At 41.6% G+C, this 23,537-nt stretch overlaps 1 protein-coding gene across 1 annotated transcript in view; it reads right to left on the bottom strand.

Annotated features, from left to right (window-relative positions):
* Positions 1-23,537, bottom strand: part of myocd (myocardin) — a 467,533-nt gene that overhangs the window by 179,730 nt on the left and 264,266 nt on the right. The window contains exon 4 of the mRNA XM_033044078.1: positions 13,164-13,409. Within this exon, the coding sequence (XP_032899969.1) occupies positions 13,164-13,224 (61 nt within the window). The 5' untranslated portion in view covers positions 13,225-13,409. The remainder of the gene's footprint in view (positions 1-13,163; positions 13,410-23,537) is intronic.

Raw genomic sequence — 23,537 nt, 5'->3', positions numbered from 1 at the left:
GAGTCAGTGGATGCCTTTTCCCTAAACTGGGGAGGAATGTATATTTATGCATTCCCACCATTCTGCCTCATAAATCGATGCTTGACTAAAATCAAGCAAGACAAAGCCACAGGCATTTTAGTAGTACCAGATTGGCCTACACAAGCCTGGTTCCCAAAAATACTGGGGATCATAGTCCAGCCATTAATGGTTGTACCTAAGAGGAGAGATCTCCTAGTAAACCCAGTTTCAGGGAGCAGCCATCCACTTTCTGACCGGATTGATTTGCTGGTTTGCAGATTCTGAGGAGGCCATTTCAAGACATTGGATTATCCGAACGAACTGTGGATGTCATCACAAAGGCATGGAGGGACAGTACCAAAAAACAGTACGCCGCTCATATTAAGAAGTGGGAAGCTTTCTGCCATGCAAACGATATAGCATACAACACAGTTCGGATAACGGAAGTCTTGGAGTTCCTATCAACCCTGTACTATGACTATAAATTAAGTTATAGCACAATCAACAGTGCCAGATGTGCACTTTCCTTCTATTTGAAACTGGAGGCAGGGCACGGGCCGATAGGAACGCACCCCTTCGTAATAAAATTCATGAAGGGAATTTACAATTCGATACCCCTAAGGCCTAGGTACACGGACACATGGGATGTGAGCATGGTACTGACCTTACTTCGTCAGTGGGGACAGCCAACGGCCTTATCTTTGTCTAAACTAACATTGAAAGTGGTAATGCTGATGGCGCTAATAACAGCCCAAAGAATCCAGACACTACAAAAACTATGACTGGACTACATGACCAGCAACACGAATAATATAACATTCGTTGTTAAGGACCTGATCAAACAGAGCAGGCCAGGAATGCCAGGGATGAAGATCCAGTTCCTGGCATATCCAGAGGACCAACGATTGTGTGTGGTAACACATTTACACCACTACCTGAGAGTCACGGAAAACCTTAGAGGCTCAGAACAATCGGTCCTCATCAGCCACAAGAAACCACACCGAAAGGTGTCGACACAAACTATCACCAGATGGTTAAAGGAGGTAATGGTGGTAGCGGGAATAAATACTCATATCTTTAAATCTCACTCCACCAGGGCTGCATCTACGTCGGCAGCAAGAACGATGGACGTGCCCCTTGATGACATCCTAGCAGCTGCAGGATGGGTGAACGAAAGAACGTTCCAGCGGTTTTATAATAAACCCATAATCGGACCAGGGGTATTTGCTCGTGCCATCTTAAGTTCTGTTACCTAGCTTTCCCACAGGTTTGGAGGGGAAGCAAATAAAACATTTATTTTTTCCTTTATTTTAAAGCATCAGTGTCGTTGCTAACTACGTTATGTCTGAATGCTTTAACAATAATCTCATCCATGGTCAATCCATTCAGTGAGTGACGCCTGGATTCGTAGCCGGCGTAAAATCACAGAGCTTTGAAATCTTCACGTAGTCACTCACGTGACTCCGAAGTAAAATAGTAAGATTAAACGAGAACTTACCAGTTTGAAGTTTGATCTTGATTTTATGAGGAGTTACGATGAGCGATTACGTGCCCACCGCTCCCACCCTCATATTATCAAGGTCACATGGAAGTTCTAGTTTTTTTTTTTCACAATCTTACTATTCTCAGGTCTTCTTAGTTACCTGTGATTTAACACCGCTGCTTTGAAGATTGACGCGCACGCAGACGGACGGCCCTTCTTCACGTAATCGCTCATCGTAACTCCTCATAAAATCAAGATCAAACTTCAAACTGGTAAATTCTCGTTTAATCTTACTATTACATTGCCAAGTAACACATTTTTGGGGGGGAAGTGGGTGGAGCTAGATCTCCAGGAAACCACAAGATCACAGGGAAAATGAACACACCTCATGCAGAGAGCATTGGGGGCTCCGGAATTAACCAGGTTGCCAGAGGTATGAAGCAGAGGTGCTACCTAAAACACAATTATGTTACCTGAACTGAGATAAAACAAAGACTGGGCAACAGATTGTAATTAATTTGGTGCGTGTGTTCTGCTCATTGCGCCACATTATTGAGACGAGGGTTTTGGGCCCTTTTAATGCAGGGACAAATAAAGCAGATTCTCAATCATTAAAGATTATTAAAGGTCATATTAAACTGCAAGCTCTCCATACTTTCTGCCAGATGAACAAGATCCTGGTTGTTTTGAGCATTAGACAGAACCTTTTTCTAATCTGAAACTAATGTTTAATGCAAAAGCATAATATAGTAGATGCCAGAAATCTGAACCAAAATCAGAAATCAATGATCTGATTGCACGTGTTGGAAGATAAACAGTTTGCAAGGTGTATTGGTAGTAAGGAAGACCAATGCAACGTTAGCATTCATTTTGAGAGGATGGGAATATAAAAGGCAGAAATGTAATGCTAAGGCAGTGGTCAGACCACATGTGCAGTTTTGGGCCCCATGTCTGAGGAGGGATGTGCTGGCATTGGAGAGGGTCCAGAGGAGGTTTACAAGAATAATCCCGGGCATGATTGGGCTAATGTATGATGAGCATTTGATGGCTCTGGGCCTGTACTCGCTGGAGTTTTGAAGAATGATTGGAGGAGGGAGGTGTCGGTCAGAGGCGGAAGTAGGGGGGTGGGACTGAGGATGGAGTGCGGTGATTGGAGGAGGGAGACGTGCTCAGGTCACAACAGCAGCCCTGGACACAGACCTGTGCCTCATCCGCAGCCAGGATCGATCCCGGCCGGCTCTCCGGCGCTGCAATCACTGCCGAACCGCCACTGGACCATCCCCATCCCCACCCAAGTGCCCCCCCCCCCAAGCCTGGGGGTGGCCAGAGACGTCGGGAGTCAGACGGGAACGGTGCTCCCAGGCCCACAGACAGCGCAGAGAAGCAGCACTAAACCCAGCTCAACTCTGCCTCTCCCGCCAGGTTAACCTACAGCCCTGCCTGGATAAGGGAAATATGGCCCAGGCTTACAGCCAGTGCGGAGAAGCAGAGCTAGCTCCACAGCTCCGTCAGTCCAGGCAGGGCTGTAGGTTAACCCGGCGAGACAGGCAGAGTTGAGCTGCATTTAGCACTGGATTGAGCTGTAATTACCATTCACAGGGCCCATGGCTGAAGCCTTCGAAACCTTGCGTGTGTGTGTGTGCGCGCATGCGCTCGCGGCCGCCAAGAAATTGTGGCCCCTCTGTACCCCGGTCCCCTCCATATTTTGATAGCGATTTCCATCACTGGTGGAGAGGATGTTTCCACAAATGGGAGGGTTCAGGGTCAGAGGGCACAGCCTCAGAATAAAAGGACATATCTTTATACAGGAGATGAGGAGGAATTTCTTTAGTCAGAGGGTGGTGAAACTGTGGAATTCATTGCCACCAACAGATGTGGAAACTAAATAATTGGGTACATTTAAAGCGATAATTGCCAGATTCTTGTTTATTAAGGGTGTCAAAGGTTATGGGGAGATGGCAGGAGAATGGGGTTGAGAGGGAAAGATAGATCAGCCATGATTGAATGGCAGTTTATACTCAATGGGCAAATGACCTAATTTTGCTCCTATGTTTTATGAACTTATGAAACCGAGCTAATGAGTATCTGCAGATGCTGCAATTCTGACATAAAAACAGAAAATTGCAGAAATAGTGGGTCACACATCTCAGTAGAAAGAGAGTCTGAGTTAATATTTAATGTCTGAGACATTTAATCAGAATAATTTCATTCCTATTATGGACCTAAAATGGCTGGATGCTTGAGCACAGAGTTATAATGTAAATCCAGTAATTGATACATTGGCAATTTTTAAATAGAAGTATTTCTTAGCCATAAATAAAAGCTGATTATTGTAAGCAAGCATTGCCAGCATGCTTCAAAGTTTATGGACTCATGTAAATCTGTTCAAAACATATTTGGGTACTTAAAACTTACTTTTAATATTGAATCTAAAAGGACAAATGGAATGCATCTCAATTCAATTTAAAAAAAGGTCCTTTTAGACTAACTGAAGATTTTATATCCAGCTCATGATTCATCTACAGAGATAATTTTCAATGGGTTATCTGATACTTCTTCAAACATATTATTTTATGGGTTTTAACACAAATTGCAGACTGTGAGAAAAAAAATACAATAACACTTGTTTCATCAAGTATGCCACCCATTAAACTGATAATAACTGCAACAGTATAGTTCTTACAAAATATAATGGAAGATCCAGTGTGTGAGTGTAATATTTGAGTGCGCAATAAGTGCATCACACCCTGTTACAGCACAGATGCAGGAAGGTGCCTGAAAGCTTCCCGACGGGTCGTGGCTGTGGACTGCGAACGCAGCCGGAGGCCTTTATCGAGGCACCGTGGTCTCGATGTCTGACGGATCGCCACGTAGGAGCCTGGATCGAAGCCTGGGTCGGGCGAAGTGGTGGACGGAGCCCGTGGCTGGATCCCAGGTGGTCACCAAGGAGGCGTGAAGTGGGGCGTCGACAGGGGTGAGGCCTCGGTGGCGGCAGCGGTGAAGCCTCGCGACGATGGGGTCTCGGCGGTGGTGAAGCCTCGCGGCGGTGGCAATGCCCCATGGGTCGACCCGCGGTCGATGGTCGATGCGAGAAAGGAGGACCACCATGAGGGGAGAAGGGAAGAACATTGGAGGACCTGGCATGGGGGAACTGCTGTGGTGGGGGGAGGGAGGACAAAATGGCGAGCCGGCGTGCCTTGTCACTTTGTCAGCTCCGTAGGTGGCTGCTATTTGTACACATTGTGTACGCAAGCGAAGAATCTCACTGTTCCTCATCACACGTGACAATAAAGTATTCCTATACCTAACATTCCAGTAGATTGCTATATGACAATTTGGGAATATCTGGCATCTTGCGCAACAGATACTGTCACTGGCTTCCACGCTCCTTTCCGGCTCAGTTCCCTTCCACTCTACTGATTCACAATGTCCCCTATTTCCATGCTCCCTTCCCAATCATTGACTCCCCTGGTTCCAATGCTTCCTTTTCAAACTTTGGGACCCCATTCACGATGCTCCCCTTTCATTCATGGGGCCCCAGTCTCTGCACTTCCTTTCAACTTGTTTAGCAATCCTTAAACATTGGTTCCTATAATTGCTGGGACCCCAGTTTCCGCACTCCCTTTCAACCTACGAGGGCCTGCTTCCCGAGCATCTTTTAATCTCATGGGGCAATAATTTCAGCACACCCTTCCCACACACGAGAGTCCCAGATCCCACCCCTCCCTTTCCACCCACTTTTCATCCTCCGTTCCACCCTCCGGCCACCATTCCTGCGCTTGCTTTCAACATATCTAACACACTGGAACATTTATTATCAAAGTGTGCAAATCTGTAAGAAAAATGAATTAAAGGAGTATTGGGATGTTAATAGAAATAACATGCAATAGTCTGGAAAATCCGCCTGTCTGGCAGCACTAAAATCTCGAGTGTGTTGGATTAACAGAATATTATTGTACCATAGAACCAGATGATGTTAGTCCAGTTTTAGAAATTATGTCATTTGAGTAGAGTTGAATCATGTCCAAAAGATTAACAAAAATAGTTTATAAGGTGTATATACGTGACAAATCTGAATAACTGAATCAAGCTGTATTGACAATGATTTTGCTTCATTCACCAACTTTCAATGTTAGGAAACACCAGAAACACGAGTTTAGATGCATTTTCCATAACAGGTTCTCAGTGCCCATTTACTGGGAATGACTAGATGGCAAGTCACAATTTTCAGTTGTGGTCTTGTATAATGTTGTCCGCTCAGATAATATTCTTAGTCTTCACAATTGCCACTAGTCAGAGGAAAAACTCACAAATCCTCTTTTGTGGATTTAGATTACAGATACATTCCTCAGCTTCTGCTTCTAGCTGTTACTTTCTTGATCTCCATCTGATGTTAGCCACTCCCATGGGCTCCAAGGTCACTTATTTCCACTCCAGCTTAGTTGGCTCTCACGTGGCCAATGAAGCCAACGTGGGAATTGTAGTCTCCTCCACAGCAGGGACATGGTTCTGGCCTTCATCTGGCCTCCAGATTCTCAATGCTATCCCCGATGGAGTCAGTACCTGAACTTGAAACCTTTTCACTGTCATAGAGTCAGAGTTAGAGAGTCATAACATGTGGAAATAGGCCCTTTGGCCCAACTTGCCCACACAATCAACATGTCCCATATACCCCACCTTCCCATATCCTTCTAAAACTGTCCTATCCATGTACCTGTCTGAATGTTTCTTAAACGTTGCGATAGTCCCCGCCTCAACACCTCCTATTGGGCTGCACAGCAGTAGAGCTAATGCGTTTCAGGTTAAGTCCCTTCTTCAGACTGATTGTAGCCGGGGAGAGAGCTGGAAATGAGATGGGATATGGCGAGGGGAGTTTTGATTGGCCTGGTGGGCGGACAAAGGCTAGAGTTTAAAGGAAGACTTTAATTTATACCCAATTTAGACATTAGACGATAGGTGCAGGAGTAGGCCATTCGGTCCTTCAAGCCAGCAGCGCTCAATTAACAACTAGAATATGTTGAAATATCTGCTGACTGCTGGGCAGTGATTTCAATTCAAGATCATTTCATAGTAGTTCATGCTTCACTTTACAAGCTAATCAGATGCATCCAAATGCCACTAAAGAGTCAAACTGAAGTTCCTATACAGCTCAAAGCATGAGCTAAACAATAATCAACAGTATTAAATGTGGCTCCTCTGGAACGGGGTGAATTCTGAAAAGCCTAGTAAAATATTTAACCACAGTTTGCGAATTTTGCATTTACAATCTGCTGTTTTTCAATCGCACCTAACAATGTCTGAGAAAGCAAATATATCTGTCTGCTGCTGGCGTCATTGTGTTGAAATATCCATAATGTGGTTCATGGTGTAACACAATGAACAAGTCAGATGTCAACTTTACACAATCAACTTATTCTCACTAAACCATGCGATCGGAAACTCAGACTTTGCAAATAATTTCTATTTCAATGTTGTTTTCTCCTCACTTTACTAAAACACATCGCATATCCCACAATGCACAAGAGTCGATTTATTACTTTGTTGTGCGGTTGCTATTTCTCTCAATCGCAGTGAAGACCACAGCCAAACAAGGAAGTATTATTGCCGCAGCACTTTTCTCCATCTTTCCTGTGGTAATGTTACTCTTCACATCAAACAAATATACTCCACCAATACACATAACCTTCACACGAGTGAGAATTGTAGAAAATACTAGACTAAGTGGGGACCCATTGGGTCCCATGTTCACACGGGAGGACTGGTCCCCCAACGCAATATTCCACCTCTCCACCAATTCCAGTATGACTCAAACCACTGAGAGTGTTTATTAGAACAATGCAGAATGACTACCAATCACAGCAAAAGCAACATTTGGAATTGCATTCTACATTCAAAAAATCTTCAAAAGATAGGTTATACATAAAGTGTTTAAACACCTGGGAATAATTCTGGACATAGTTATTGAAACCATTTTCATTTCTATGGTTGGTCATGGAAAATTAACTTACGTTAATACTTACCCACAATATATCTCTGCAACATGTAAACCTTGATATTCTAAAAATATTCCCAGCAGTGAATATCTGGAATTCCTTGGACTATTACTCCCCAGTTTAAGTGGCTTTTGAACACATCTGATTATCTTGTGAAGTGAAACACTAGTGGTTAAGGGGTGACTTCTCCAGTCTGCACAAACTCTGAGCGGTCTGCATTGCAACTTTTTTTTACATCATTTGGTTTTCGACAGCAAAGCTATCAGCACCTTTGGTAATGTCACACTCACCATCACGGACTGCCACTCAGATTCTGAAGCCATGAGTTGTAACGGAAAACACTCTGATATTTCACGAGTACTTATATCATAATCTTGTACATTATGTTCTGAAACAGTTTTTTATGCTTTTGTCACACGTTTCCATTCTGAGTGCCAAAAAAATCTGAGTGAAGTCATTCCTGACTCCACAAAGCTTATATATATATATGGGCTCATTCAGTGAACTTAAGAGATGAAGATTTACTTTATCACTTGGACAATAAAGCAGGACATAAAATATTAGGATATAGAACTCAATTTTGCAAATTAATTGGCTTTTTAATCTTACCTCTATGTAGAGGCAGACACACACTTTTGTTAAGATAATGTTGAGTTATCCCAGAACGAGTTACTGCAAAATCTGGGAAATCCCATTAAATTTAATTGTTGAGATAAGGCTGAAGTTATAAACCTGAATGATAAAAAGGGTGAATATTTTTATATATTTAAAATTATGAAGGATATTAATAAGATGAATAAGGCAACAGCATTTCAATTGCTGGAAAATTAGGATACAGTACGTTATTGATTTAAATGTTTGATGTTGAACGTAAAGCGAGATTCTGTGAAATTCTGGCAGCGGAGGAATTGTGCATTCAATAGGGCATGGGGAAGTGGTGTAAGAGTGGCTACCAATGAGTTCATTCCTGAATCTCAGGACCAAGGTTGGGTTGAGAGGAGAAGTGGTTGAAATGGTCAACGGCCTCAGGTTGGTTTGTTCCAGTGAGACCTCTGGCACGATCGCCTGCTGGCAGCCTCCTCCCAATAGCTGATAAATGCCCAACCCGCTATCTGCATGGTCATGTTTTTTAATGCTTTGACATGAACAAGCTCATTGACTCATAAAGATATGAAAATGTTGTTTAATTTTATTTAACATTTTGAAATCTAAAAAGCGCATCTACGCACTTTAAATCGATTAAAGGCATCAAACCTAACTTAAGTAAATAATAAAAAGAAGCATAATTAACCTTTGCAGAGGTTAATATCTCCCATATGTTTAAATGGACACTGCAATACTTACAGTAAGTGAGATTTCTTTTAAAGGTATCCTCAAAACTTTGAAGGGACAGAATGCTTTATAGAACATTGGCTCGGCATATTGTATGCTGTTCTGGTCATCCCATCACTGGAAGCTGTGAGACGGTGCAGAAGGGTAGGGTGGCATGGTGGTGCAGTGGTAGAGTTGCTGCCTTACAGCACCAGAGATCTGGGTTTGCTGTCTGTACAGAGTTTGCACGTTCTCCCCGTGACCGCGTGGGTTTTATCTGGGTGCTCCAGCTTCCTACCATTGTCCAAAGACGTACAGGTTTGCAGGTTAATTAGCTTCAGTATAGATTGTAAATTGTCCGGATTGTTTAGGATAGTGTTAGTGTATGGGGATCACTGGTCGGCACGGACTCGGTGGGTTGAACGGCCTGCTTCGAAACGAAATGAAACATCACACGCTGCAGCACTGGTAAGGCAAGGCAGTGCCTTTACCACCTCAGGCAATTGAGGACATTCAGAGTGCCTCTGAGGATCCTCCAGTCCTTCTACTCAGCGGCTGTGGAAAGCATCTTGTCCGGAAACATCACGATTTATTTCGGGAACTGCTCTGCCCAGGACAAGAAGGCTCTGCAGAGGATAGTCCGTTCGGCCGAACGCACTATGGGAACTACACTCGCCCCCCTGCAGGAACTATACATCAGAAGGTGCAATTCCAGAGCCAACAAGATCATGGGAGACCCCCTCCACCCCAGCAATAGACTGTTCCAGTTGCTACGGTCAGGCAAACGCCTCCGTTGCCATGCTGTGAAAACGGAGAGGATTAGAAGGAGTTTCTTTCCAGAGGCCATCAGGACTGTAAACTCCTATCTCACCAGGGACTAACTTTACTGCATCGATTTACTGTTGTGTGGTGTCTTTTTAAAATTGCTGGGGGGGTTTTTCCTCCCACAAATATGTAATATGTGAATATGTGATTCTGTTCCATTCTGTTTTGTAGTTTTTTTGCACAATCCGCAAGCATTGCCACTTTTCATTTCACTGCACACATCTCGTTTGTGACGAAAATAAACTTGACTTGACTTGACTTGTTGTAAATAAAACTAAACCAAGAGCTTTACCAGAATGCTGCCTGGATTAGACGGCATTAGTTATAATGAGAGGTTGGACAAACTAGAACAGTTTTCTCTGGAGAATTGGTGGATGAGAGATCTGTTAGAAATATATAAAATTATGAAGGGAATAGATAGGACAAACCTTTTACTCAAGCTGGAAATGTCAAAGACAAGAGGGCGTAGCTTTAAAGTCAGAGTGAGAACATATAAAGAGGATGTGCAGGGCAGGTATTTTTTATTTAGAGGTTGGTGTGTCCCTGGAACATCTGCCAGGGGTGGAAGTGAAAGCAGAGACTATTAGATATGCACTAGCAAATGAAGTGAAAAGTGGGATATGGATCACATGTGGGCAGAGGAGCTTAATTTCATTTGACATTGTGCTCTACATAGACATCGTTGTCCAAAGGACCGGTTGCACTGCTGCACTGATCTATGTTCTAACGCAGTCCTTTGTAAGTTGGGCACAAGGATGGTGACTGCCTGATTTGGCAACAGGCACTGATAACGAGACGCAATTTCATGTTAATTTTATATTAAGCACTTTTCTGAGGAAGGGTCAGTCCCAAAACCTTTACTGTTTCACTTTACATAGATTCTGTCTGACCTGCTGAGTGTTTCCAGAATACTCGGCATTTATTTCAGATTTCCAGTATTTATAGTTTTTCAATTTTCACCATGATCATATTTACAATGTCAGAAATGTTTTCAGGAAGTCTTTAACCCGATCTTGTAGATTTTTGTTTCCTTCTGCAACACTGCTAATTGAGTGTAGGATTTCATACAAAAACTATCAGGCAGATCCAAGGTGGGGTAGCGGTAGAGTTGCTGCCTTACAGCGCTTGTAGCGCCAGAGACCCAGGTTCAACCCTTGCCACAGCTGCTGTCAGTACCGATTGTGTACGTTCTCCCCGTGACCGTGTGGGTTTTCTCCGAGATCTTCGGTTTCCTCCCACACTCCAAAGACGTGCAGGTTTGTAGGTTAATTGTCTTGGTATAAATGCAAAATTGTCCCTGGTGTGTAGTGTTACTGTGCGGGGATCGCTGGCCATGTTGGACTAAGTGGGCCGAAGGGCATGTTTCCGCGCTGTATCTCTAAACTAAACTAAACTAAAGGTTATTAAAATCTCAGTTTAATAACTGATGTGATACAAGTGCAGTGTAAACATGGAAAGGGATTTAAAATGGTGTCAGTCATATTATATTTTACAGCAGGTTTTTGTGTAAACCTTCTTTAACAAAAATTTTGTTTTGTTTTTGAATTGGGCACAAGGCACATCCACACTGAATCCATTCAAAGAGTGTTAGAAAGTGATGCTGGTTAAACATTTGTGGATGGGGATAAGAAGATGTCTCTACACTAATCAGTGTGCCATCATTAGACTGATAATGGCAGTAATGTCTCTTGGCTCAGGGATGGCATTAAAACCTCGGAGCTTGAAGGTTGTGGGTCCACAGATACAAAAATACAGTCTAGTCTAACATATCAGAACTACATTTATTCAGGAATTGTCCTTTTTTATGAGATTTTAAAGACACAAGACATTTTAGGTGAAATTATTCGGTGAAGACTAATAGAAATACACAAATGTGAAGATGGGATTCCTTTCTTATCTAATACACCTATAACAAATTACCTGCTCATTTACCTTATTGCTGTATGGAACATCTTTGCTACATTTAACGTACTTAAAACACACATATTCTCTTTTCCAAACCATTTCATTGCAGGAAACTACTTTAATAACACTTTGTGTATCAAATTAGGATAGTGTAACAACCTGCAGAGATGCACACAGAGTGTGTTATCATCATACAATGTGGAGTTTCTTGAGGCAAATGTTTAAAGATCAGAACTGAATCTGACAACGGCACATAGTCATGTTACAGCTAACAGGCTGATAACATCAGTGGTAAAATACTAGTTGAAAGATAAGTTAATTGAAGATTAAATTTCTTAAGCACTAAGCAGAGCCCTGAGGAAGACAAATGTACTGAATTAAAAAATCACTGACCTCCAAGAATTTCTAATCAACTCAATAACATAGATCCAAGTAGTAGTCAATGTGTTACTATCAATATTTGCACTAAAAGAACTAACAATTTTTAACTTTGTAAGACTGCTTTAATCAAACCTTCCCATTTTATTTGCAGTAATGAAAGAAAATAAGTTGTGCAAAGGAGACTGTCAACAGGAATGCTGTGCTGAACTATAAATGACACGGAGATTGGAAAGTTCCTGTATTCAATAAACTGCTGGATTGATAATCTATATTTCTATTGAAAATAATTCTCCAAGATTTGTCTTTGATGCTTTGCATTAATTGCAAACAACCTTCCATTCCATTTAAATTTTAGGATGGGAAAATAACTTTGCCACACACATTCATAGATACATTGATACTGAGACAATAGGTGCAGGAGTAGGCCATTCGGCCCTTCGAGCCTGCACCGCCATTCAATGTGATCATGGCAGATCATCCACAATCAGTACCCCGTTCCTGCCTTCTCCCCATATCTCTTGATTCCGCAAGCCCTAAGAACTCTTTTGAATGCATCCAGTGAATCAGCCTCCACTGCATTTGAGGCAGAGAATTCCACAAATTCACAACTCTCTGTGTGAAAAAGTTTTTCCTCATCTCAGTTCTAAATGGCCTACCTCTTATTCCTAAACTGTGATCCCTAGTTCTGGACTCCCCCATCATCGGGAACATGTTTCCTGCATCTAGCGTGTCCAACCCCTTAATAATTTTATACGTTTCTATATGATACCCTCTCATCCTTCTAAATTCCAGTGAATACAAGCCCAGTCGCTCCATTCTTTCATCATCTGACAGTCCCGCCATCCCGGGAATTAATCTCGTGAACCCACACTGCACTCCCTCAATAGCAAGGATGTCCTTCCTCGAATTAGGAGACCAAAACTGCACACAATACCCGAGGTGTGGTCTCACTAGGGCCTTGTACAATTGCAGAAGGACTTCTTTGCTCTTATACTCAACTCCTCCTGTTATGAAGGCCAACATGCCATTCACTTTCTTCACTGCCTGCTGTACCTGCATGCTTACTTTCAGTGACTGATGTACAAGCACACCCAGATCTCGTTGTACTTCCTCTTTTCCTAACCTGACATCATTCTGATAATAATCTGCCTTCCTGTTCTTGTCACCAAAGTGGATAACCTCACATTTATCCACATTAAACTAGTTGATGTTTGTCATGCAAAACCTCACTTACACTTTTCTCCATACAACAAAATATATCCTACCATTCTTCCGCTCGGTGAGAGGTGGGAGCGCTTGGTCTGTCTGCACAGGCAGATCCTTCATTTCGCTGGTCAGACAGTCGCTCGTAGGATCGCAATCTTCTGTCTTCCGATGAACCGGATCAGAATTCTGGTCCACCCCCTCATTGTCGGTCACTCCATTCAACTTGCTGGGAGTGGGAATCAGTTCTTTCAGTTGCTCCACTTTGAATATCTCAGCTTAACAAGATTCATCGAAGTTAAGCAGACCTGAAAAATGAAATAGAAGTTACTGGGCAGTTCAGTGTTTCTGTTGGTTGTTTTATATTCAAGAATAACATGTATTTCTATTCCTTGTTAATGCTTAGTTTATGCAGCAGAGCATCTATTTATAATGCTGTGTCAGCATTGACTTAGAGGATGAGGAGGAGTAGGGATGGAGGGTGTTTGTCTTGGCACCCAGGAATCAGTCAGAAATAAAGGCAATTTACTCAGATTGCTTGGGCTGAGATCCTTGTGAAGGATATTTGTCATTTAACACTGAGAGACGAATATAATACTGGTATTAAGGGATTAGAATTTATTACAGAAAACAAATCGACTTCTCCCAATAAAACAGAGTAATCTCTTGAAAAATATGTCCCGTGCAGGATAGTTATATGCAAATTATGCACCTTGGACTAATCTGCCTCCCTTAGAACAGTGCGATTGCCAGATTAAGTTACAGGATATTACCCAATTAGCTCCATTCTGGGCATAGTCACTGCACTAAATGTTGCCTTTATATAATACCCTCTCTGGACCAACTCTGCCTATTCTCACTTTATAGCAACCCAATAGCTGTAAGGATCTGGCACAATAAGACAACTCAGTAATTTAAATGTTACAAGATAATGGAAAGTTAGACCGTCAAGACCCGACAACGGGTCTTGGAACTGCTTCTCTTTCCACAAACACTGCCTGACAAGCTTTTTGCATTTTCCCTTTGATGTCAAGTCAAGTAGAATTGAGGCAGGGTTGGATATGTGTTTTTTTTTTTTTCTATTATTCGTTTTTGCTGAATAAATTATTTGAAAACTTTAAAAGGTGTTGACATTGCAGTGTGCATGATTACGATGAAAACTGGATTTGTATGTTGTAAATTACACTGAAGGACTTGATAATCTCTGCTCTGGGATTTGGGACAGGATAAGGAAAAGCAGGCTTATGGAAATCCAACCACACTGCCTTCCAATGACGGAATGGGCTTTTGTATTTCTAGATCTTAGTGCCCATTTTCAGATTATAAATCTCCAGCCTAAGAGCTCAAGGAACTGACACCTCTGCTCAAAATAGGCATCGCGTAAGAAAGACAAATCAACAAAATGTAAGATTTTGCACAATGTTTCAATATAAGATTCCATTAAAAATAAAATCAAAATAAATATAAATATATACAAAACAAGAAATATGCAAGAATTCGTCCAACATTGTTGGGAGGATGTACATACATTTGCATTATATCATAGTTCACAAATATTTTGCCCGGCACCCTTGCCACTCATGTGGCCAACTGGGGTGATATCCCTTCCCTCGTTTGAGGGGTGCCTCCACCACACCCTTCCCCCCATGTCAAGCAGCGGAAGGACTCTAGACTGTGGTCCTCCCCCACAGAGCCTTGGCGTTGGCTGCACCGAGCTTCAGTGTGTCCCTCAGTACGTACTCCTGCAGTCTGCAAAGGGCCAGTCGGCAACATTCCCCGACGGACATCTCGCATTGTTGGGAGGTCAACGAGTTTTGGGCAAAGCAAAGAGCGTCTTTCACAGAGTTGACCTTCCAGCAGCACTTGACGTCCGAGTCCGAATGTGTTCCTGGAAACAGTCTGTAAATCACAGTCCTCTGTTATTGGGCTGTTCAGGATAAGCCGTGACTGGGACCCTTGCAAACATCTCCAGACTCTCTTTGCAAATCCATTAGTTCATAAGTGATAGGAGTAGAATGAGGCCATTTGGCCCATCAGGTCTACTCCGCCATTCAATCATGGATGATCTATCTCTTCCTCCTAAGTCTATTCTCCTGCCTTCTCCCTATAAACTCTGACACCTGTACTAATCAAGATTCAATCTATCTCTGCCTTAAAATATCCACCGACTTGGCCTCCACAGCCTTCTGTGGCAAAGAATTCCACAGGTTCACCACCTTCTGACTAAAGACATTTCTTTTCATCTTCCCCTCTGTTACTCCACACTCTGCAAAGAGGTGGGCAACCATCTCCCCTCCATAACAGCTGTCCTGAGGGCAGTGTGCACTGGTGGTGAGGTTTCGGCGGTGCAGGAAGGATCTGACTGGGAAGGGGGTCCTCTCACTGCCAGCCGAACCAGGTCTTGGTGCTTGTTGATGAGTTCTGGCCTTGCTTTCTGTGAAGCTGAAGATTGAAGCACAAGTTACAGTTCATTCCGTGGTGCCTACACGTTTACAATGTTTGCTGTTCACAAGACTAGCATGCCCTGTTTGGAATGGGTTTCTTTCAGTAATTGATGTGCATCTACCCAATCATTTTTATAATTAAGATTGGCCAATTATATCTTGTAGCAAGTGAAGTTTAAAAAAAAAGAAGCATTCTATTCTTGTCTGGAATTAATTTTTTAAGGAGTCTCTAACTGACATCACTGTGACCATTTCCCCTGCTTTAAGGAACAGTTCTGGACATTTTATTTCTTGCTCAGAAATAGCTGACAGGCGTTCCTTCAACTTAAAGTTCTCCGACTTTGTTTGCAGTCTCTATTTTCAAGCACAACGTTAATTTACAATTTCTACATAATTTGATTACATTTATTTGAAATTCCTGACCACATTTAAGAGGAGTGGAACGTGCCTCACTTCAGGATTTGCTGCCAACATATTAATTTACAGACTCTTAAAAGAGCAGGTCTTGTACAGGCTCCAACTTGCCATAAATATTAATGCCACTGTATTTGCTTTTCTGTGCTCTTTAAGAGAGCCATCATTAGTCCACGAAACACATCATTTAAGATTTCATTCTGCAGACCGTTATTTTACACAGATTAATCTATTTCATTAATACTTTAGATCTCTACGTTACCAGGTCTCTGGCTGAATGGAGACTCCTTGCCCACATACAGATTCGACAGCACATACTGATTATTTCTCTGTAGACCATCTGATTGTGAACTAATCATGTGGAAACCTGGACTGGAAGACCATTGATTGCATACGTTGATTCTGAACCTGTAATCAGCCAGTATGCAGATGCTCGCTTTCACACAAGGTTCATTCAGTTTCTGGCCAATAATGGGGACCATAACCCTGAGTTGAATCCAGATCACTGAAGCGAGTTAGCAGCCCCTAGAAAAGTTGGTGATAAGTTAGTCGTCTTCAGTACAATCTTAAGTCTGAACTTTGACTGCACCACAAGCACAGTATCTAAGCCTCAAATGTTTATATAGTCCTGGTTCTACTGTAAAACCCACTGTTTGTTTCTGTTGAACATTCGATGGAAGTACACTGCTTCTGCGTATAAGGCAATTTGATACTTTATTTTCGTTATCTACCATTAAATTCATAATGATATCAAATTTTCACTTCAATTCTTTTGAGCAAGAATTTTGAGCTCTGATAATTAAGATGGCACGTAGAATAATTTAAAAACATTTGACGAAAAACAATTGACATGCTGTTCCATGGACTCACAAGATTTAATAATACTACGAAAAAAAATCAATTGCTAAGTTCTGATGTTACTGCAGATGAAGGATGCCATGTGGAGAGAGGAGAGAAGGGATCTGGAATTTGCAGAGGTCCAGGCTTGGAAGGTTTGCCAGCTGCCACCAGTGATGAGCACCATGGCACCACACTGATGCCAAGGCACCAGATGGAACTGTGATACACCAATGCTACAAGTTCCCAAAGCATAACATGCTCATTGTTTGTGTCTGTGTTATGAGAAACATGAACCAAGATTGAAAGACTCAATTAAAAATTCTTAGAGCAGGTTTTCTTCTACTTTGTCCTTTCCAATAATTTTGCGGAGGAGACTGATGAGGTGCATATGATCATGTTGGATTTTGGAAAGGTAAATAGAGACTGATTGTCCACTTTATCAGACAGTTTAAAGACAAGGGCATAAGAATAATTGATGTAGGGGATGGTGAAATGAAGCCTATTAAGCAGAAAGTTGTCCTCAGCAACTTACTACCTATAAATGGGTGCGAGTCAGGACTTTCAGAAGACAGCCAAGGGAAAATTGTTTGCAGGGCTCTGAGGAAATGGGATTGTATAGTTTTCTCTAAAAGGAACCATCATGGAGTCACTTGGCTGTGACTAAGTCACTACCTTAACGAGTCTACGATTCTACAAACTGCTATTTAACTTACTACTGATTAAACTGGACTTTATTATTGACATTTTAATTTGGGGATTCAAATTTAATTTCTGAACAAGAAGGAAAATGCATCTCAGATGTGTTAAAAGGAAACATCAATGTAGGGAATGAGGGGATTATTTCATGTTTGTGGCATTTCTGCATTTTCTCCTTACTTACAATGCTTACAATATTAATATTTGCAAAAATACTGATTATGTTTCATAGGTATCCTCAATTGTACTTATTTACATTAGAAATAAAATCAGAAAATGCTGGAAATTGTCCATAGGCCTATCAACATTTGGAACAAGAAAATATGGGTTAATGTTTCAGTTTGAGGCCATTTGTCAAAGCAAATAAGGATTTCTGCCCAAAGCAACAGCGAGCTGCTCATACTGTTGCTGGACCTGCTGTTTATTTCCAGATTTTGCAGTTTTTGAATTCTAAATATATGAAAGGATCAAATTGTTTACGACTCACAGATGCCACTTTCGAAGATTTTTTTTTCCGCTCTGCTTTAAAAATCATTTTTGCCTTTGATCTGTCAGGTCAGACGCATTTGTTAATGAGTGATAAACTCTGCAGATAACTCAACAAAGGTCAAATACAGTTGTCTTTTGTAAAATAAAAAGCAGAGGAGCAATGGCTGAATGTAACAATTGCTGGAGATTGCCATAGGCTCCAAAATCACACCAAACGTATCAAAAGCAACAGTTTTGCAATGATTTTGTTAATTTTTATAAATTTATATTCAAGAAGGATCCTTTGAAAAGTTTAACAAGTTTGACAAGCATCTTCATTACTAATTTAGACACACAACCCTCGAGTAACGCAGCGGGATAGGCAGCATTTCTGGATAGATGTTTCGGGGCGAGACCCTTCTTCAGATTTATTCAAAACTCCCTTGTTGCTAATTTGTTTCTTGTTGCTAAGTCGCTGTTGCTTCCTTGTCAAAATTCTTGTCGCTACTGATGTGAAACAAGTAAACCCTGCAGAACGGCATGCCGCGAGCAGGAGACTGATTGGCTACTGATGCCCTCAGAGATCACAACTCCACCAGGCAACTCCACAATCAAACAGTAAATTGATAGCATCAAGCAGATGGCTTTTCACATTCTCATTATTTATCTCAGTCTGATCAGTCTGTGCTCGCCTGCACTCTTACAATGAGCCCAACATAAGCTTGAATAAATAGATGTGGCATGGTGGCGCAGTGGTAGAGTTGCTGCCTCACAGCGCTAGAGCCCCGGGTTCTATCTTGACTACGGGTGCTGTCTCTGCGGAGTTTGTACGTTCTCCTCGTGACCTGTGTGGGTTTTCTCCGGATGCTCCAGTTTCCTCCCACAGTCCAAAGACGTACAGGTTTGTAGGTTGATTGGTTTCCGTTAAAATTGTAAATTGGTCCTAGTGTGTCGGATAGTGTTAGTGTACAGGGATCACTGGTCGGCACAGACTAAGTGGGCTGAAGGGCCTGCTTCTGCGCTGTATCTCTAAACTAAACTAAACCTCATCGTCCAAATGGGCATAGAACATAGAACAGTACAGCGCATGAACAGACCCTTCGGCCCACAATGATTGTGCTGAACATGATGCCTTGTTATACTGATCTCATCTGCCTGTACATGATCCCATCAATCTGAAGAAGGGTCTCGACCCGAAACGTCGCCCATCTCAGTTGTATAATATCACACAGTAGGAAAACAAGCACTACAAGTTATTGCTCAACTCCAGCAGTTTGTGTCTATCTTCAGTAGGAAGAAGAGTTCCAACCCAAAACGTCACCTATTCCTTTTCTCCAGAGATACTGCCTGACCTGCTGAGTTACTCCAGTAGTTTGTATCTATCTTCGGTATAAACCAGCATCTGCAGTTCCTTCCTGCACTACAAGTTATTTCCTCAAATAATTCTTATGCGTATGATCATCATTTTGATATTTCTTGTTTTCTACCGTTTTTACTGGTTGAGAAAATGTAGCAAAGATTACAGATATTAAGACTTAGTATATCAGAGGAGGGAAGCATACATGATTGTCTCATTTTAAAGTTTGTTTTGAAATATTCTGATTTAATAAGTGTTTGAAAAATGCACCATTAGGCTAGGGGAATTATGGAATGCTAATCCTTCAATGACTGGCTGATGTAGTAGGTATCGGACAGTGCATTCACTATTTTCATATGCATTTAAAATGAGACCCAGTTAATGTAATGGATGCTTTTTCTCTCTGTTGCTGACATAAATTTGGGAAGTCTCCATACACAGGGAAGGATCCACAAGAAAAACTGTCCCTAATTTGGCTTTCAATTTAGCAAAGCTTTTTCGGAGAAGTCACGTGAATGACCCTTGTGGTGAATGGAAAAGTACCATACAATTGTCAAATTTGGGCAAAATTAAATACTGTTGATACATGCCAACCAGTACTTCATCAATTATGCAAGGCATGTGCTCTTATGAGGTTTATTAAGAGGAAAAGTGAAAGAATGGGCGTTTAAGCAAGATACATATGCGCTGAATGTGCTTGATTTTGACCCTTTGCTCATGAATGTGTTCCGATGCTCAGTAATACGATCTATTCTATTCCATCCCCTCTCCCCCCCACCACCACCCAAACCCTATCCCAAGCACTTTACTGATGCCAATGGAAATCTTCTCAGCCAAGTCTGATTGCACACTGGGTGAGATGATATACTTATAAAGGATCCTATCACAGTCAACTATCTTGAAGATAACTGGAAATATTACACAGCAAATGTATTCACAGATAATAAGCCTTTAACTTTAATAACAGCTATTTTATCTCATAGCGCTATCAGATTCATAACACATAAGGGGTAACTCAGCAGGACAGGCAGCATCTCTGGAGAGAAGGAATGTGTGACGTTTCGGGTCGAGACCCTTCTTCAGACTAGAGTCAGCGGAAAGGGAAATGAGGGATATAGACGGAGATGTAGAAAGATGTAGACCAAATGAATGAAAGTTAAGTAAAAAAGTAATGATGATAATGGAAAGGCCATTGTTAGCTGTTTGCCAGGGGAGAGCATGAAGGTGGGTTGGAGATGGAGAGAGAGGATGCCGGGGTTACTTGAAATTAGGGAAATCAAATTCATACCACTGGGTTGTAAGCTGCCTAAGCGAAATATGAAATGCTGATAATTCTTCAAGGCCACGCCTCGTGGATCATTAGGTCTTCTCCGTTAAAAAGATTTCTAACAGGATATTTGGCCAGGATTGAGTCTAACCCTGTCACGTCTTGCAGTATATAGTGGAGGAACAAGCATAGTCAGATCCCGTTGAATCCAATGTAGAGAAGAGTTCACTGTACTTTGTTGAACAAATCCATGCTTTGGTAAATAGTGTACAGTCCTGTCTCTGGAATACCATCTGGCAACCTTGTGCATCTCTGGCAAGTCAGGCCATGAGATAAAAAAATGTTCACTGCAGTTTTACAATGGTCAAGATAACTTTTTTAGCTTTGAACAGACAAGATAGGCTCAAATAGATTTTGTTTGCAAGGCTGTAAAGCTTGGCTGAAGATTTTACAAGGTAATTTTCTGAAATAATGCAGCTTTGATTCATGTTATTTATGATAAGTCCAATGACATATTAACAATCAGACCACAATATTCACCAAAGAATATTGAATAATGGAAAGAGTACTATTCTATCTTCCTCAGCCCAATGTAATGTTTGGTTGAGTCCCTCTAACAGCCAACATTTATATTTTAACCCTAATATCGTCAGAATTAATCCTGTCAGTGTGAGGTGTGGTGGGTTGAAGAAGATATAACAATTTTTTTTAAATTTAGTGAATTGCATTAGGATAGAGCACCATTGTGGATAATGGTAACAAGATGGCTCTGAAGTTTGATTGTTTACATGCAGTGGTATTTTATTACGAGTAATGGAGATCATCCAATTCTCCAACACATCCTGTAGAATCTCGAGAAATAGGTTTCAAGGTGATGAAAATATCGATGATGCTCATCGATGTGCAAGATGGATTTAAAAAGTCCAAAGGGTTTCCAGACATGCTAACACAGGACTTAGGTGGCACGGTGGCACAGCGGTAGAATTGCTGCCTTACAGTGCCAGAGACCCAGGTTTTATCCTGACTATGGGTGCTGTCTGTATGGAGTTTGTACATTCTCCCATGACCGGGTGGGTTTTCTCCGAGATCTTCGACTTTCTCCCACACTCCAAAAACGTACAGGTTTGTAGGTCACTTGGCATAAATGTAAAATTGTCCCTAGTGTGTGCAGCACAGTGTTATGTGCGGGGATCGCTGGTCGGTGCGGACTCGGTGGGCTGAAGGGCTTGTTTCCATGCTGTATCTCTAAACTAAATCAAACTAAACTTGCAGAACGCATGAGGGAAGTTCAAAACCAAATAAAAGTTATAATCGTCCAGATTTTGTGGTTGTTATGACTGCAGAACCATTCACATTTATTCTTATTATACCATGAAATTGACAGTACCTAAAGGATTTCCTCACGTTCATAGTTTTGGTTGGAAACCTGGTGTTGCTGTCAGGGCTTCTCTGCAGCTTGGGCTATTTTGCAATTTTCTTCATTTAAAAGAAAAATCAGTGAATTAATGACAATATCCGTTATTGACAAACTATCATGGTAACCATTTTTCCTGCATCTAGCTTGTCCAGTCCTTTTATAATTTTATATGTTTCTATAAGAATCCCCTCATCCTTCTAAACTCCAGTGAATACAAGCCTAGTCTTTTCAATCTTTCCTCATATGACAGTCCCGCCATCTCAGGGACCAATCTCGTGAACCTACGCTGCACTGCCTCAATCACAAGGATGTCTTTCCTCAAAGTAGGAGGCCAAAATTGTACACAATACTCCAGATGTGGTCTTACCTATACAACTGCAGAAGAATCTCTTTACTCCTCTTATTATGAGATCCGCTTGTTATGAATGCCAACATTCATTTAGCTTTCTTCACTGCCTGCTGTACCTGCATGCCAACTTTCAGTGACTGGTGTACAAGTATGTATGCGATCTGTATGTGATAGTTTGCAAAATAATGGAAGGGTTAACTGCAGCTGAAGGCATTGCCCATGTTTGGCTCTGCTTCATTAACATCAAATGGAACCAAATGCACTGAGATGAGTATAACCATTGGTTGACATGTTCTCAGGTTCGCCTGCTCACATGTGTTTAATATACGGTACCTTCCATAATGTTTGTGACAAAGACCCATCATTTATTTATTTGCCTCTGTACTCCACAATTTGAGATTTTTATTAGAAAAAATCACATGTGGTTAAAGTGCACATTGTCAGATTTTAATAAAGGTCATTTTTATACATTTGGTTTCACCATGTAGAAATTACAGCAGTGTTTATACATAGTGCCCCCATTTCAAGGCACCATGATGTTTGGGACACATGCCTTCACAGGTGTTTGTAATTGCTCAGGTGTGTTTAATTACCACCTTAATGCAGGTATAAGAGAGCTCTCAGCACCTAGTCTTTCCTCCAGTCTTTCCATCTGCTTTGGAAACTTTTATTGCTGTTTATCAACATGAGGACCAAAGTTGTGCCAATGAAAGTCAAAGAAGCCATTATGAGACTGAGAAACAAGAATAAAACTGTTAAGAGACATCAGCCAAACCTTTGGCTTGCCAAAATCAACTGTTTGGAACATCATTAAGAAGAAATCACAAAGGGACAGGCAGGCCAAGAAGACCTCAACAGCTGATGACTGAAGAATTCTCTCAATAATAAAGAAAAAAACCCAAACACCTGTCTGACAGATCAGAAACACTCTTCTGGTCAGGTGTGGATTTGTCAATGACCACTGTCCGCCGAAGACTTCATGAACAGAATTACAGAGGGTACACTGCAAGATGCAAACCACTGGTTGGCTGCAAAAATTGGATGGCCGGGTTACAGTTTGCCTAGTACTTAAAAGAGCAACCACAGTTCTGGAAAAAGGTCTTGTGGACAGATAGGACAAAGATTATCTTATATTAGAATGATGGCAAGAGCAAAGTATGGAGGAGAGAAGGAACCAAGATCCA

The sequence above is a fragment of the Amblyraja radiata genome, chromosome 26 (genome assembly GCF_010909765.2).
Source record: "Amblyraja radiata isolate CabotCenter1 chromosome 26, sAmbRad1.1.pri, whole genome shotgun sequence".
Classification (NCBI taxonomy): Eukaryota; Metazoa; Chordata; class Chondrichthyes; order Rajiformes; family Rajidae; genus Amblyraja; species Amblyraja radiata.
This window is presented reverse-complemented; position numbering and strand designations above follow the sequence as displayed.